The sequence below is a fragment of the Platalea leucorodia genome (assembly GCF_965183815.1).
Source record: "Platalea leucorodia genome assembly, chromosome: 1".
In the NCBI taxonomy this organism is placed as follows: Eukaryota; Metazoa; Chordata; class Aves; order Pelecaniformes; family Threskiornithidae; genus Platalea; species Platalea leucorodia.
The window spans coordinates 29,165,635-29,182,778 of record NC_138823.1 but is presented as its reverse complement, the minus strand read 5'-3'; the positions used below and the strand labels follow the sequence as shown (position 1 = coordinate 29,182,778).

General features: G+C 37.0%; 1 protein-coding gene across 1 annotated transcript in view; it reads right to left on the bottom strand.

Moving 5' to 3' along the window:
• Positions 1 to 1,093: 1,093 nt before the first annotated feature.
• MMP16 (matrix metallopeptidase 16) overlaps positions 1,094 to 17,144 on the bottom strand; it is a gene marked incomplete at its 3' end in the record, with an annotated part of 183,269 nt that continues 167,218 nt past the window's right edge. The window contains exons 8-10 of the mRNA XM_082327266.1: positions 10,610 to 10,760; positions 5,924 to 6,039; positions 1,094 to 1,428 (exon numbers count right to left, since the gene is read on the bottom strand). Coding sequence (XP_082183392.1) covers positions 1,094 to 1,428; positions 5,924 to 6,039; positions 10,610 to 10,760 — 602 coding nt within the window. The remainder of the gene's footprint in view (positions 1,429 to 5,923; positions 6,040 to 10,609; positions 10,761 to 17,144) is intronic.

Sequence of the window (17,144 nt, the reverse complement as noted above, 5' to 3'; positions counted from 1 at the left end):
AATAATGCAAATAATTAAAAACACTCACTTGCAGTCACAGGAAATCTGTTTTGAAAAACTGATTTTCTTTTAAAACCTGTATTACCCAAACACAATCCTATAATTTAATGACAACCAAGATTAACATCCACCAGACTCTGAAAACGGATGCAATAGTTCTCAAAGGGTTACACCACCAATGTAATACCAGTGTCAAGTTTCTCTTTAGCATGACTGTTGCTTTAGTTCATTGAAATCCACTTCAGAGACACACTGCTTTTTACCATGCTTTGGAATGAGTGCTCCTGACAGACCTATGAAAGGCCTGGGGCAGTTGGCTTGGTACAGCTTGGGAAAGATTATGGAGGAAAACCAACCAAAAATCAAACAAACCAATAAAAAGGTTCTGCTTGAATATAGTAATGAATATAAATGAGTTTAAAACATTGAGGACGTAGCCCAGAGCGGCTGTAAAAAACACAAAATGAATGTATTATTAAGGCTGTTACTATATTGCAGATATTTTGGCCCCTTGTTTGTTGGAAAATGGCTGTCCGAACAGTCTGAAGTCCTGCGTGTCATCCGAGTCTCCCACCTGACAAAACTGGAAGTAGGAGTATAGGACTTTATCCATAGCAGACAGAAAGCAATCCTCTTTGGAGACAAAGCTGTTTTGGGTCTTCTCACTTTCCTGAAAGTTCCGTTGTGGGTTGTTGTGTTTTTCTAAAAAAATTTACTTTCAGCAAAAAATTTTTCAAAGGGGAACAGGCCTTAAGGGAAAAATATAGAAACATTGGAGATTTTTCTTTTCCCCTTCATTAGTTAATCCTGATAGTTTATAGGGCATTGAGCGTGCAGAGGAAAGGCCTAGAATCGAATGACAAAGAAAGACAAAGGACTGAAGAAACAGCAGATACTGTGTATCATGGAAGCTTCCCAGCTGAGCGAATCGCCACTCATGCGCAGGACAGGCAACCCCCTGGGTTTTAAAGATCAGCTTTGTTTCAGACTGACAGATGCCCGCTCCTAGCTAGGAAACCGCATAACAGCTCTTGTGTTGAATCTCAAGTTACCACAAACTCCTGGGAGGGAAAGAAAAAAACAAAACCCTACATCACACCCACTCTTGCATAGAGCGTTTGCAGTACAGTATGTGGCGGGGTGTTCCTTTCCTTTTGAACTGGAACACAGTGTAAACCAAGACAAGGAGGCACAAGGCCAGGATGCAGGGAATGACGATGGCTATGGCTTTCACAGTGCTGGCTGTGTTGTCCAGTTTGATGACAATGTCAACGTCATCTTGAGGGCTGTGTCGGTCTTTATCCCGATCTGTTGGTCCATCACAACCCATAAAATCCTTGAGGATGGATCTGGGATAGCCAGGTTCCACCCTGAGCATCTGGTTATTGAATTTCCAGTACTCTTTTCCTTTGTAGAAATATGTGAAGCCTGAGGAAGAAAATTGCAATTATTCATGGTCATATCGGATCAAATCATGTCACCAACACACCATGACTGAAACTACTGGTATCAAATTATTTTGTAATTAAAAAAATAAAAAGGTATAAGGAATAGACTTCAGTTATAGGTCTTTCAAATCTTCTTTACAAATTTAATTTCTTTATATAATATCAGGGTGTTTGTTTTTTTTTAATTCAATAAACTGGGATTTTATTTTCTTCCTTTACTACAGAAAAATAAAGGAATGCCAGAGAATATGATCTTTGACAGACCAGGGTCCAGCTGATTTGTTCATTCACTGAAAACCTGACCAGAGTTGGAATCCTCAGGGCCAGGACTTTAAAGCATCACAGCCTCTTCAAGATGGGAAGTCTACTAAAACAAATTGCAATGCTCTGCTAGCCAGAAATGAGAACTGACCCTCTTTAATGTCACATAGCCTACTGCTATACTTCAGAAGAAGGAAACTGGATGAAATAACAGCAGCTTTGCCAACAGAAAACAGGTGTAACCAGATTTAAGTTCTCTGCAAAGAGCTGGTATTTGATCATTCAGGTGCAATCCAATGTTATTACTAAACACATCTAAATGGAAAAAAAACTTGACTCCTTGCCAAAAATCTACATTATTTTATTATCCCAGCTGAAAAATGGCATTGATCTGGCAAGAAACAAACCTTCAGGATGGGTGAACTTCCTCCTACTGTTTATGAACTGAATGCAAACAGCTGGATTTTTCCATATCTTCACTTTATAGACCTCAGCTAATTTCCTGCAGTACTAAAGGCCACTAAGAATACTAAGACAGATTGTGCACTATCTGCCATTTTAACGACGCTTCCTGAAAAGATCAGTAACTGGCTATCTGGAGATAATATTAGTAATCACCTATTCAAAAAGCAGTTAGTTTCTTTCAATTCTAAAAAAAATCACTTGGTAGTATATTTTGCAGCTCAAACTGTAAAAAAATCTTCACCATCTACTGCCACTTTTCAGAATATTTAGAATATTTGAACATTCTTCTACATTAGTTATTTATGTAATCTTAATGGCCTTCCTAGCCACTGAAAAGGTACTATTTTCCTTTCCTTAATCCCTTGCAGTTTTATTATCTGAGGATGTGTTAGTGTATCTATAGAAAGGTGTAATACTGGTTAAAAAGAAAAAAAGAAAAGAAAAACACTGAGCTATATCAAAACAGTAGTTAGGAGGCTCGTTCATAAAATGCTTTCTATTCTAACTGGAACAAAACCAAAAAGAGGACTGTAATTCTTTAAATACGACAAAGTTTTAAAATTTTAGCCTATATAAAGTTCCTTAAAGCAATCTGTAGTTTAAATGAAAAATATTATCAAATGCAAAATTCCAGTATTTTGAGCCATGGGTTACCCTATATTTGCATTTCATATAACATGTATGTAAGAAAGCACTGTACATACTGGACCTGGATAAATATTTCAAGTGTGGAAATTTGATATATTATCTCTATCAATATTCTAATACATATATGGAGACCATATACAGATATGACATCTCTAAATCTATATTCTTACATATGTACAGAGTACTTATATGTATACATCAGGGGTACATATGTCAGAATACTGACATTAGTTAGTATTAATTGTTATTACACATTGAAATATCAAATTAAAACTGTTAAAATCAAAGCAGCAAAGGAATCGCCAGCCCCTATAGATCCAGTAAAAATTCTTCACTCAGAGCATATTTTCCACTGGAAAACTCTGAAGGTAGTTTAAACTTTTCTGTCATTTTGCTGAGGCAGGAACCAGGACAACAGTCAGTAGCAGCTGAAGGATGGAAGTTACCAGCAGAGAAAGGTAGTTCGACGAGACTGAGTAGTTTTACTGCTTCTCACGGCAGAACAAGTGACTTCATACAGCTATTGAAAGTGTTTTCATCTAACCTGCTTGACTTGTTGAGCCTGCTTTGGGAGATGCTCCTTACAATTTTCTAGGTGCTAGTCGCTGAGAATAGTGAGCACACTGCCTGACCCAAACAGCATGGAAGGGCTTAGCGGTCACTAACGCGTCAAATAGAAACTCAAATTAGGAGTGGTAGTAAGCACAAGGCAAAAAAAGGTCAATGGGCTAATAAAGCAGACTACCTTTTCTCTTTCTTCTCTCAAAAAATTGCCCCACCATCCACTTTAGCAGAATTTCTAGCTGGCAGGTGAGAATCTCTATGCTGCTCTCAAGGCAGAAAGAAAGATTTCTCCAATCTGGAGAACTTTGTGTGATCTTGGATTCCATGGAGGAAAAGAAAGGAAATTTCTTCTTCACCTCCTCCTAAGAGTTTCTACCACAGTGTTAGAAATCAAATCACAGTATGGGAAGTAGCAGGGGCAGTTTCAAAGATGTTACCTGTACCTTACCAAGCTTCTAGGACTCTGAGTCAGGATGCTGACTAGAGTAGGAAATTGTTTTTGCTCATCTTTCCCAAGCCTCCTACTGCAAGATTACCCAAAAATTTTGTGGACAGTGAAGGAAACCCCTTTATGATCAGACATTGCAGGTGTTCATTTGCATGGTTTACGCAACAGAAAGACAAGGGAAAGACAAAAATATTCTTTAAACCAAAATGGATTAACTGGAAGACATGCTTTAAGATGTTTCCTTACAAAGCTATATAGTAAAACTTCTTTGTCAACTCTGCTTCTGCCCAAAGAAAGGAAAACAGTTTCAGGAAAAATGTAATCAACTTCTTTCCAACTAAACTGTGATACTTCTTATTTGCATCTGCTTTTGTTTCTTTCTCTCCTCATACAAACAACAGTAGAGTTGTGAACTGTTTCTTAAGGCATCTATTTTCTTCATTTCAGGGAAAATGTCTTAGTAGCCTGCTTGGGAAGTTTATGGTGTCATTTTCAGTCCCTCTTTCTGCCCTGGGGCCCTTTTAGGCTTTCTGAGAAGCCAAAGAATGTCCTCTTTCCCTTCCCTTCCTCCATAATCTCGCTTCATGTTTTACCACCCTCCCCATTCAAAAAGTCAGACAGACTATCAAAGCTACTGGGGTAAAAAAGATAAGTGGCTTTGATGTAACCAAGAGTCTTTCCTGCTTTAGGAATGAGTGCTCTGCCTCTGCAGTACTTTCAAACCCACTGGTCTGAGTGTTACAGTAAGGTAATTTTCATTTGTAATGAGAGACACATGTACATGAGCTCAGTACAGAAAACTTATTATGCAGAATGCAATCAAGGTAAGAAAAAAAACCGAACCCATAAAAATATGCTTAAAAAGTAATAAAGGGAAGAAAGCAGAGGTCATATCCATTATGTTTGTGCATACATAATGTTTGTGCCCATTTCCACATATATGTGTATTTACAAATAGTTAGTTATTGAGTGTGATGTATGAGGAATATCATCTTGACTGACCTACTTTCCAGTTAAAAACAAAATAAAACAAATAAAAGCAACACAAAAAAATCCAGTCTAGCTGAAAGGCCAGAATCCAGAGAGGGTTTCTGCTTCTGGATAAACCAGAAACAAAGCAAGGAAGCAATTAAACATATTTCGGAAAAAAAAACCCCAAACATTTCCATGGTAAATTACTTAATCAAGTTAGAGGTTGAAATAGGAGACTGAAATGGTTTATACAAGGAAAGAAATCTTTTTATCTGCTTATTAAAAGGAAATTAAAATAATATGGCAATATATACATGTGCTGTCTGTGAGGCAAACAGAATAAACTCAGAATCTACTAATAAATAAGTCATAAATGTCATACAACAATTCTCCAACAATGATAAGTGACAACAAATGCATATTTTTATTCCCATCAAAGGGATCTAAACTCTCTGCAACTAAGGGCTCTGTTGGCAGCCAGCCAGCAGCCACTGGATAGCACTGAATTCTCATAAGATGGAGGAGATTTTAGCTACTCTCATTCATTTGCAGGTGTGGCCAGCTGAGATTTTAGGTTCCTGTATGTGATGATGCATCTTAATACAGGTAATAAATAGCACTTCATATTAACATTCCTGTGATCTGCATTTCTGCATCATGGGCTTATGACACCTTCAATTTATATAGATTCCTAGGGTTATTTCTGCTTAGATAAAGATTTTGCTTCCCTTTTCTAGTTGTTCAGAATGAAAGTAATATCTTCTAAGCTGTTTAAACAGCCAACACCTTGACAATTCAAATAGAGATATACTGTGTTTAGGAAGCTTGTTTTAAGAGGTACTATAATTCAGTAGAGAACAAAAATAATTAAGACAAAAGAAAAAAAAGAATGGAAATTAAGGTTTATGATACTAAATTTGAAAGATTTTTCTCCCTTGTGTTAAATGGTACATGCAAACAGCCATATTCACAACAGCAAGTTCTATAGCAGGAAATATTCTGTTCATAAATCAAGAATTCCTTTGCTGCTTAACCTGAATAGTCAATCACCTCTCTACTACTCTATCTTACATAAAGGGTGTTAGTAAATCATTAAAACAGGAGTGTGCTTGCATACCATTTTCTTTGTGGACAAAGGCTCCCTGAGGAGATTCTGGGATACCTTTCCAAATTGTGATTGGTTTGGGATAACCAGGGTCCATGGATCTCATTTCTTCACTGTACCTCCAGTACCTGATTGTTTTTTTTAAAGGGTAAAAAAAAAAAAGAAAAAAGCATTTATAAGACAGCAGATGAGTAACTACATTTTTTTTTTCCTTCTACCATTTGCTACATTCATTAGGTACAATTGGGAATACTTCTTTTCTTCGAACATACTACCAGATTACAAAGAAATCTATTTGCTGACTGGACAACTGTTTCATGCAAGCAGAAAGAAGACAAAAGATTTTTGCACTTTGACAACTAAATCAGCATGCATCTCACTTATAATCACAGCAATTCTGATGCCTAGGACTTCTGCACAGTGACACAGAGAGATGCAACATATGCAAAAAAGATGAGTTAATGTTTCAGATAACATCTTAATCCTGAAAATGACAGTAGATTCAGATTAAAATACTCCCAGCAATCCTAATTTAACTTCTTATATGTGTGCATTACAGTAGCTTTTCATTTCATTATCATTAAACAGATACAGTGTAATACAAAATTCAACCTGCTTTTGTGGCTTTTTGCCAGCCAGCCTTTCTCCAATTTAAAAAGCTTCAGCATGCAAATTCTAGGCAACTTGAACATGTACGAAGTATTCACATTTGTGATTTTATTTACACTTACAGATATTGTTGATAATTTCTTTGTCATGCATGTGGCTAAATTACTAGGCAAATCTTATTATAAGCTGTTTCTAAGAATTGAAATACTGTATATCTAGTATCTCTGTGTATCCTGACACAATATTTGGATAGGTCATTTAATATTTTGATTGGCTCCACTAATTTAGAGCATACCAATGTCGAGCATAGTTTTCCTGGAGAATTTTTTTTTTTTCCAAATCAGTTTTAGTCATGTGAAAAATTACATAAAGAGGCAGCCACTCACCATTTCAGGACATCAAGAGCCTGAGAATATATCACTTTCATTGATAATCTGGTCACTGCTAAAAACTTGACCCTTTTCTAGTTTGAATTCATTTGACTTCAGCTTTTAGAAATCCTTGTTATGATCATTCCTGATGTATTAGAGAGTCCTTAAGTGGATGATGTTTTGTCCCTGCAAAGGTACTTAGACACTCTAATCAACTCATGTCTTTTTTAAAAACAAAATGGTCTAAACTCCTCTGTTTTTCTCCCTGTGGGGCATTTCTCTGGCTTTAAACTTTCAATGAAATTAAAAGGTGGCAGATTTCAAGTGGGTTAAGAGTTGGCAACTTACATTAAAAAACATTTGTATTTATTTTTTCTTTCTTATGCATAAATTATTTTTATAGGCTGATTTCTTAATCTAGTCACATGTACATCAGTAACCAGCCAACAAGGCAATGCTCTTTATTTTGAAATGTAACATCTTTCAGAATTTACATGGAGAAAGAAACATGTAGAGGTAGTAAACAAAGTTCTGACATCAATACTATTGCAACCAGTTCTTGCTCATCTTCTGACTCTGCATTTCTTCATCCTTACTTTTCATTTTCTCTTTTCACATTTGCCTGTTCTCTCTTTCTCTCTGTTCCTTTATTCTCACTCTTCGCTGAGCTTAATATTGTTTTCTAATCTCCATTCTCATCTGCATTTCTTCTTTATCAACTATCTTACCTTTTCCTCTATCCCTCTTTCCCAGAACCCTGTTTCCTTCCTGCATACTTCCACTCATTTTCCTTTTTTCTCTTCCAACTTTTTCACCTTTTTGAGCTCCTTCTTTTACTAAACTCCACATTTTTCCACTAGGCTGCATGATGGAAATAGACGGTCCTATAGGACTTTCAAAAATATACATTGCCATTAAAAAACAAGTCTTTGAGGACACACCCAGTGCACACTCAAAAGTCCCCAAACTGTTGTTTTTTCAGCATTGATGAGAAATCCTGTGAGGGAAGGACTGATCATGATACTGTCTCAGCAATCTGCGCTTGAATAATGAGCATGTCTACAGGGAAAGGAAAAGCCTAGTCCTGATTCTCCTTGGTGTGCCAAATGTTCACAAGCAGACTCCCCAGTGATGATTTCAGCTTTACAAACTATGTAAATTGTGTTACTGTATCTCAAAGACCGATAAAGTAACAGGGGGAAAACAAATGAAAGTCCACTTTGTGGCTTTAAAAAAAAGGGAATTTGGAAAATATTTGCTAAAACATGTTCTTTCCTGTATTTAATCCTATTTACTAAATGATATTCTGAACTATTGGATGAATAAGCTTTATGAAGAAAAAAATATTCATTTAAACTCTAAAGTACAAAAACCATTCACACCAGACAGGGGCATAAACAAGGCCACATGTCAAGAAGTGCAGCAAACCTGTTATCATCTTGTCCTACACTACTCAATTCCAGTAGAGGAGGAATGAGAGAGGGCAAAATGCTTTCTGTAGTCATCTTTTGTCCCCTCTTTAGCTTTCATGCAATTATTTGGAAGAATTATTTTTAGTGTTTAAATGGAGCATTTCAAATATTAATAATAGTGATCCATACATGAGCTGCTTTAGACATATGAGTATTACAATACCCTTTACTATATGGACTTTTAAATCTTCTTACTGGGTTGTTTGGGTTTTTGTTTTGTTTGTTTTTTTGTTTGTTTGTTTTTGGTTTGGTTTTTTTTTCATTTTATAGCCAATATTTGATGCTTTGTATTCTATTGGTCTAACTTTTTTATATATACCACTGTTCTGGGACACTTAACTCTGGCTAGATTCTGCCCTGGAGCTCCTTAACTACAGATTACTGGCAAAACAAAATAAGTATACAGGTCCTTGAGTTACATGAGGAGGAACATACTTTGTTATTTTGACGCTGGCACAACTTTTTGGGTCCCTTTCATTCCTACCTTCTGCCACTGAGAAGCTACATTTATGTTACACCTTCTTCAGAAAAAGATCTACCCCTATGGTAGACTTATACATACTACTAAAACCAAAAGGAGAATACCACTCTAACTTTACATTAAAGAAAATTGTGAAATAAACAATGTACATTGAGAAGCTTAGTGGTATATGGGTTTATTCCCACTGGTGGTCAATATCCTGTAATAGCTCAATTATCTCTGCAAGGCTCATGTTGTTTGATCTTCTTCTAACATGCTGTATTGCATTTATATCCTGCTGAGTTTCATTGTTAGAGCTTGTTAGCTCTAAGTAGCAACTTCTCTATCAACAGATGTTTTCTCTGATAGTTCTTTTTGTCTTCTGTTATTCCCACTAGTGTTTTAGGAAAGTCTTGACTATAAGTAACTGCCTGTGCATGGAAATATAAAAGGACACTGCTGAATAAAGCCTAAAGGAAGAACAGGTCACATAAGATTCCAGCTGTACAAACTTTCCCAGGAGTGTGGAGATGGAAAATTATTACCTGAAAATGAACTTACTTACATTTTTTAAAAAATCTACTCAACCATGGGAAGCAAATTATTTAGGTGGCTTTCTTCTTCACTGTGGAAATTGATTGCTTGAAATGATACCTAGTTTTCAAATACCACAAAAATTTTACTTAGTTATCTACTTCCCTCATGATGAGTGTTAGAGAATTTTTTTTTAAAAAAAACCTTTAACAATAAAATTGGTTGTGGTAATCTGTAATGTAATATTACAGTACTGCTAAAAATGATCAACTGTAGTGAGCTAAACATATTCTATGATGTGCCTTAAATTAATTTCTTAAGTGATCCATGAATACTATTAGTGTCTCAGAATCCTAAGTACCGCACAGTAACAAAAACCGTCATCACACTTTTAATAATACTAATACAAACATTGCAATTATTAATAAAGAATAACTTCTCTCTGAGCACTCAGAATTTGCACAGTGATACATCAATCAACAAACATAGTAACATCCTAAAAACCTGTAAAATACATCATTCAGATAACTTGCAGGGTTTCAAAAATTAATGAGTTCTCTTGACATCTCTATAAAGCAGACAAATATTCTTTCCCTTATTTTTACAGACAGGGAAATGAAGACACAGAGACTCTAAGTGACTAGTGCAAGCCTCTTTCAGGATTGGAAAATAACTCAGATTTTACAATTTTTTTCTGACCTTTATTAATCGTAAAAATAAGTGTCCCTTCTGAAGGGAACTGTAAGATTTATTTTAAAATAATTCCTAGGGAACTGCTCAAATTGTTCTCTAGCTTCCTGGTTTAGCTGTCATTTCCCTTTCTTACTTCATTTTTAAACAGTAGAAGAGAAGTCATTTTCACTGACCTTAAAAAGCTTTGGATCATGCCTTGCCTGTTTATGCACTAGGGTTTAGAAATGTGGACAAAAAGGAGCAGGTAAGAGTGTACATAACTACATTACTTTCAATATTTAAGCTTAAATTTGCCACAACTGTGACTTGCCTGTTGACTTCTAAAACATAACTTTTCCACTGGATATACATATACTCATTTCAGTATATTCACACAAATATAATTTAGGTTATAAGAAATGTGAAACAGTATGGCCCTCTATGCAGGAGGGGTTAATTTCATCCACAGAAAATGAACTGTTTAAGTGGCTTGACTTCTTTTTTTGAGAAACAGAGGAAAAGATTAATACGCTTAGCTGATATCCACCAAATTGCTTTCTTGCAGAATTCCTATACCAACCTATCTCCTTTGAAGAAGTAGGTTTTCCCAACATCTTCCCACCAAATTGCTGAATCAATGCCATGGGAAGGAATTCCACTTCCAAGTGTTATCAGATCATGAGGATAACCTGGCTGGAGAGTAGTGTCCTTGAAAACCCAGAACTTGTTACCTGTACAAAAGCATATATATACACATACATATATGTGTGTTAGTCTTCAGTACTCTCAGTATTAATATTAATACACTCCTAAGAAATAAGAAAGACTCCCAAAGGGCTATAGTGGTCCTGCCAAACACAATGAAATGAAAAATGTTCCATCACTGCAGATAATGCAAAATTAAATATGCCTTACAGTTACCTTGCATTTATAAAGCACCTTTCATTCAATAAGCCCACAGAATATTTTCATACAAACTATGTAGAAATCAAACCTAGAATGAAAATGAAGTCACCTCAAGAGGCTCTGTGGTTGATAATGTAATACATTTACAGCATTACTACACAACAGATTTATGTCTCATAAGGAAAGAAGAGTGACTTTTAAGACAAAACGAGGTAAGAAAACATATAAATAAATAAAAAATAGAAATTTCTATTCTCATAGAGACCATATACTTTTATTACTCTGTTCTCTCCTTCCCCTCAAGAAGTTAAATTACTTATGAAGGATGTGCATATTATTTCTGAAATGACCATAGAATTTAATTTTTTTAAATCATATTTTCTTTAGTGTGGCCTAAAGACAGCAAACTGAAGTTCTGAAGTCCCACAGGTAAAAACCTTGTGTTTCTGAAATTAATGAGGGGTTGCCTTTAGTACCAGTGGCAGTAAGGTTTAACCTTTGGTTGTGGGTGCTGAATCATTCAAAATCACCCAATTGACTTATGACATGCTGATAATACAAGGTAGTTGTACAAATCTAGCTGGTGCTAGCACAGTGCCTACACAAACCTCAGGTTACCTAAACCATCTTAAATACAAATAATAGCCTAGTGCCTCCTGGACAGCAATGCTCAGTGGTTGAACCCCTACTGTTGCAGTTACTAGCTAAATATATTGTCTATATAGGGGTATGCATGTCTACAGAAGCTGCAGTTGTACCAGTGCTTTGTAGTGTAGCCCCCCCCATAACTGTTTTTGGAGAGGATGCTTCCTATGCTCTCTCTTGTAACTGGGTAGCTTACCTCATGTATTGAGTTTGCCTGGCAAGGTTTTGGTAGCAGGGGGGATACAGGAGTGGCTTCTGTGAGAAGCTGCTAGAAGCTTCCCCTGTGTCCGATAGAGCCAATGCCACTGGCTCCAAGACAGACCCACCACTGGCCAAGGCCGAGCCCATCAGCGACAGTGGTAGGACCTCTGGGTTAACATACTTAAGAAGGGTGGAAAAAAAAAATCTTGGGCAATTGCAGACAGAGGAGTGAGAATATGTGAGAGGAACAACTCTGAAGACACTAAGGTCAGTGAAGAAGGAGGGGGAGGAGGTGCTCCAGGTGCCAGAGCAGAGATTCCCCTGCCGCCAGTGGTGAAGACCATGGTGAGGCAGGCTGTCCCCCTGCAGCCCATGGAGGTCCATGATGGAGCAGATATCCACCTGCAGCCCATGGAGGATCCCACACAAGAGCAGGTGGATGACCGAAGGAGGCTGTGACCCCGTGGGAAGCCTGCACTGGAGCAGGCTCCTGACAGGACCTGTGGCCCCGTGAAGACAGGAGCCCACACTGGAGCAGGTTTGCGGACAGGACTTGTGACCCTGTGGGGGACCCACGCTAGAGCAGTCCATTCCTGAAGGACTGAACCCCATGAAAGGGACCCACGCTGGAGCAGCTTGTGAAGAGCTGCAGCCCGTGGGAAGGACTCACATTGGAGAAGTTGGTGGAGGACTGTCTCCCATGGGAGGGACCCCACGCTGGAGCAGGGGAAGAGTGTGAGGAGTCGTCCCCCTGAGGAGGAAGGAGCGGCAGAGACAACGTGTGACGAACTGACCACAACCCCCATTTCAAATCCCTCTGCACTGCTGTGGGGGGCGGTAGAGAAAATTGAGAGTAAAGTTAAGCCAGGGAAGAAGGGAGGGGAAGGTGTTTTTAAGATTTGGTTTTATTTCTCATTATCCTACTCTGTGCTATTTGATTGGTAATAAATTAAACTAATTTCCCCAAGTCAAGTCTGTTTTGCCCGTGATGGTAATTGGTGAGTGATCTTTCTCTGTCCTTATCTTGACCCACAAGCCTTTCATTATATTTTCTCTCCCCTGTCCAGGTGAGGAGGGGGAGAATGATGGAGTGGCTTTGATGGGCACCTAGTGTCCACCCAGGGTCAACCCACCACACTTCACCAGCCCACAACTCCAGTTTCCCAGCTTCAGTTTGCTCTAGCTTCCTAGCCAAGCTCTCTTTCCTCACTGAACACTTCAATGATTATCTCACCTGGTTCATCATGTCATATTAAGCCTTTAGTCTAACACTTTTCCCAATAATTGTGTTGCCCTCCAAACTCTTTACTAGGGTCTTCTCAACATACTGTGCCTCCTGTCCTATTCTTGCAACTATCTTCATTTATGCTTTCTTCTAATTCTTCAAAATACACTTCTCACCTGTGTATTTTTCAGTAGAGACTTCTCTTTCAAACACAGACAGCTTTGGCTGAAAAAAAGGAATAAAGATCCTCATATGCCCCCTAGAAATAGGGAAAAGGGAGCATAATTTGCATTTTAGTACTTATCTGAAGAGCCTGCTTTGAGGCCTGTCTTCTCTTTGCATTATGTCATCTAGGCCACAGGGACACTCTTTCTGAGTTAGACTATAAGTTCCATTGCATAGGAACCATGTGTTTATTTTCTCTTCAAAGCATTGCCTTCATCTGTGTTTCCAAAAAGCATTGCTATTTTTAGTGATAACGACACTGAAGAAGAAGATACTCTTTGACATCCTGTAGACTCTTCTGAGTTACATCACAGAAAGGTCTAGAGAAGATCCATTAACATATATATTGGATTGGCCTACTGGATACTTCACTTTGGTCTATCCATTGTTACTTATGATGATGATATTTAAAATATAAGGGGAAAAGTTTAAGAATATATTTTGCTCAAACACATTTGGAAAGAGATCCTAAGAGATAAAATCATGGCTGTTCATATTAGCCATTATACTTACCTGTAAGGCCAGACAGGCTGTTATACAGACTTAGGAGGTTAAGGAACTGTGCTGTATAAATATTTTATAAGGAAATATAATAGTAACCCAAAGATCTAGGGTCAGGTGTATGCCAGAGTCACCAAGATGGAAAAACCTGAGAGCTGTTTTGCAGTTGGTTTTATATTTTAGCTATCCCTCAGTAATATTAAGTGTTTGTTTAAAGGGAGGTTTTTAATCTGTATTGTAGTGATTTAAAGCATGTTTTTATTTTATCACAGTTTTAATTAGGAGAAGGGATGTAGTTTCAGTCCCTCCCATGCTGGGTTTCCAGAGTAAATTTTTTATCAGCTTCTTTACAGCTGCTTGTCACACACTTCTAAGCACAGACACTACGGTTTGTTCAACAGATCCATCTTCTCCCTGCTGCCAGTTGAAGGAAGAAAGGGTTCAAAGAATGAGTATGTACAGAGCCATTTGAAGTACTGAAAATAAAAGAGACACAGAGACCTATGAAAAACAGTCATGGAAAGCTGAGGTCTGTGTTGACCTGGGATTAAGGTCTGTGCTAACCTGACATTTACCTTTACTGAGATTCCTTACAAAATTCACTTATAAGGTTTGATCATGACAGGGGTGAGCATCTTCAGTCATTGACTGTTCCTTCTCCCATGTGGTTTATCCTTTTGCCAATTCACATGACCGGACACAGAAGGCTTCAGATGGTAATGGCAGTTTCAAATGCAACGATAAGAGAAGTCATGCATTTTGGACCTTACTAGTTGGTACTTATGGTGTGAACAACAGATGGCATCCAGTGAATGATACTGAGCCAGCTCATTTCTGTTTCAGAAGATCATTCAAAATGACAGCTGTTGCACAGCATTGAGAGGCATACGCTGTGATGTATGTAATGCCGTTACCTTTCTCTGTACCTCACAAGGAATAAAAGTAACAGCAATTGTAAGGAACAGATCATCATCAGCCATACCCAACGAGTCAAATTATCTATTAACAAAATCAGGTCATACGAAAACAAACAAGGGTTGAGCACACACCATTATAAGTGACAGCACCACTGAGCCAGGTATTTGTTGCATATTCAGATATACTGAAGTAGAAGGAAAGTGTAGATGTGGGAACACAGACTTCAGAAACTAAATTCTTCTTCACATAATTTCTTACTAAGAAGCAAATTCTTTCTGGGTAAACAGAGAAAAGGTAAATTTAACTATTTTATGGAGACAGTAGGGGATTGAGAGCTCTGACATATGTGGGCAAGACTTCTATTGATTCTAACTAGAGGGAATTGTATTTAACATTTGCTTTGGAAGACATGTTTAGTCTGCTACAACTGCGTTGATTGTTAATGGGAAGGACTGTATATAAGAAACACAAATGTTCCATCTGTGACAATTTTCACTTTGTTTTTGTCTGTTTGTTTCAGGGGGTTTTAGGTGGTTTGTTTTTGGGTTTGTTGGTTTGGGTTTTGGGTTTTCTTTTGTTTTGGTTTTTTTTTTTTCCATTTAGCTTCTGTCCTGCAGCTGGAGGAAAGTGGGTGGCTGTTGATCAGAGGATTTCCAAAAAGTCAGAAAAAATGAGAAGCTTTCAAACTCAGATCCAAATATTAGGAGTTAAGGCTGAAAATCAGTGCAAAAGACGCTTGACTGTGATGAGAATTACCTCCTTTAATTTCTAACTTATATTTATGTATCTTAAAATGTATTAAAAATGAATGGTTAAGTCAGTATGCTTTCATTTAGCTCATATTCCACTTCTACTAGTAAACAGTCAATACACTTCATTAATTGTGATTATAGTGGAAATAAAGAATATATGACAAAACTAGAATACTTATAGTTTGATCCTTCTTATAGATAACTAATGTTTGTTCAGAGTCCTAACCTATACCCTTGGCAGAAATCACCACTATTTATTCTACAAAGTTGTTTTTAAGGTCTGGCTGGTGGGTTTGTTATTCTCACAGAGAATAAAGCACCACGTGTTTCATGAAGTCTGGCTAACCTTCAGAATGTTTCATCTCTCTGCTTTTATTCCCTAATGTAAGATCTAATATAATAACAAGCAGAATGGTAAGGTCACAAGCTGAGAATGAAGCAAGGGATAAAAAAGTCAAAATGTCTTATTTTTTGCAATAATGCTTTGTTAAATATCATCACTGTAGGGAAACAATTGAGAAGGATGAACTGTGACTGCAATTATTTCAAGTCTCTCAACACCTATCTTTGACGTTCTAAAAAAAATACTGGAAATAAAGGGTATCCGTTTTGCCATGCTTCACTTAAAATATTGAATATTTAACTCCAGATATTCTTCAGACTACTGACTACTGCAAACAATTACACAGTTTTTAGCAACTTTAGTTCTTCCTTTGTAGAATCAGAATGCTGAATAGTTGTGCTCCTGAGTTGCCAGCAACCAAGTTTTTTGTTCATGTTATATGCAATTATGATATGTGTGTAGTGTAAGACCTGTGTAGGATACAGCATATAATCACTGTAAGTGTTACAGGGATGAGACAAATTCTCAAAACTTTTAGGAATTATATTCAATTGAAATGAGTTAAAATTTTAATATCTTATTCTGAAAGTTTTTTTTCTCCAGTCACCCTTGCTCTTAATTTTGGTCTTTTAAGCCAGGATCAAGTATCTTCTTACTAGTATCCCCAAATTATTATTCATGCTTCCTTTTTCTCATTCTCTATTTCCTACATTAAGTTTCTATCATTTCTCTGCTCCATGATCTGACACTATAGTAAATCTATTTTTCAAAATAAAACTGTCAAGCAGGGGGATAAGTGCAGTTGAAAGTTATGATGGTGGCACTGGTAGTATGAGTTTTACAACAGCCTTTCTATTGCTACATTTGTTTTTCCATAACATTCAACAGTGCAGATGGCTTGACAATTTCATTTTTAGCACCATATAAATTCTCACAGGTATACGGAATAAATTTTACTATTCACATTTCCTCATTAAAGAAAAAAGAAAAAAGTATCATTTTGGTGCCATCTTCTTATTATCATTCAGCATGGACACCAGCAGTGAAGAACAACAAGAATGTAAACATCTGGATTTTGTAAGCAGCCATCCACCAGATTGCGATGTACTTTATGAGCATTATGAGGCACAAGGACGCAGGCCAAGTATCTTAAGCCACCCAAAATGAGCAAGCATCACTTTGCACTACAAGCATGCTACTGAATTTTTACAATTGTTTTTCCTTGGGTAAATAAATATTAATTTAAAAAAAAAAAGGAAATAAAAGTTAAAATGATTAAAAAAAAAAATCAAACCCAATGAAATTTCAAAACCAAAGAAGACACTTGATACAATAGTCTTGAACTTGATTCAGCTTGATTGTCTATAGACATGTGACACATTATGCATAATCTCACAGG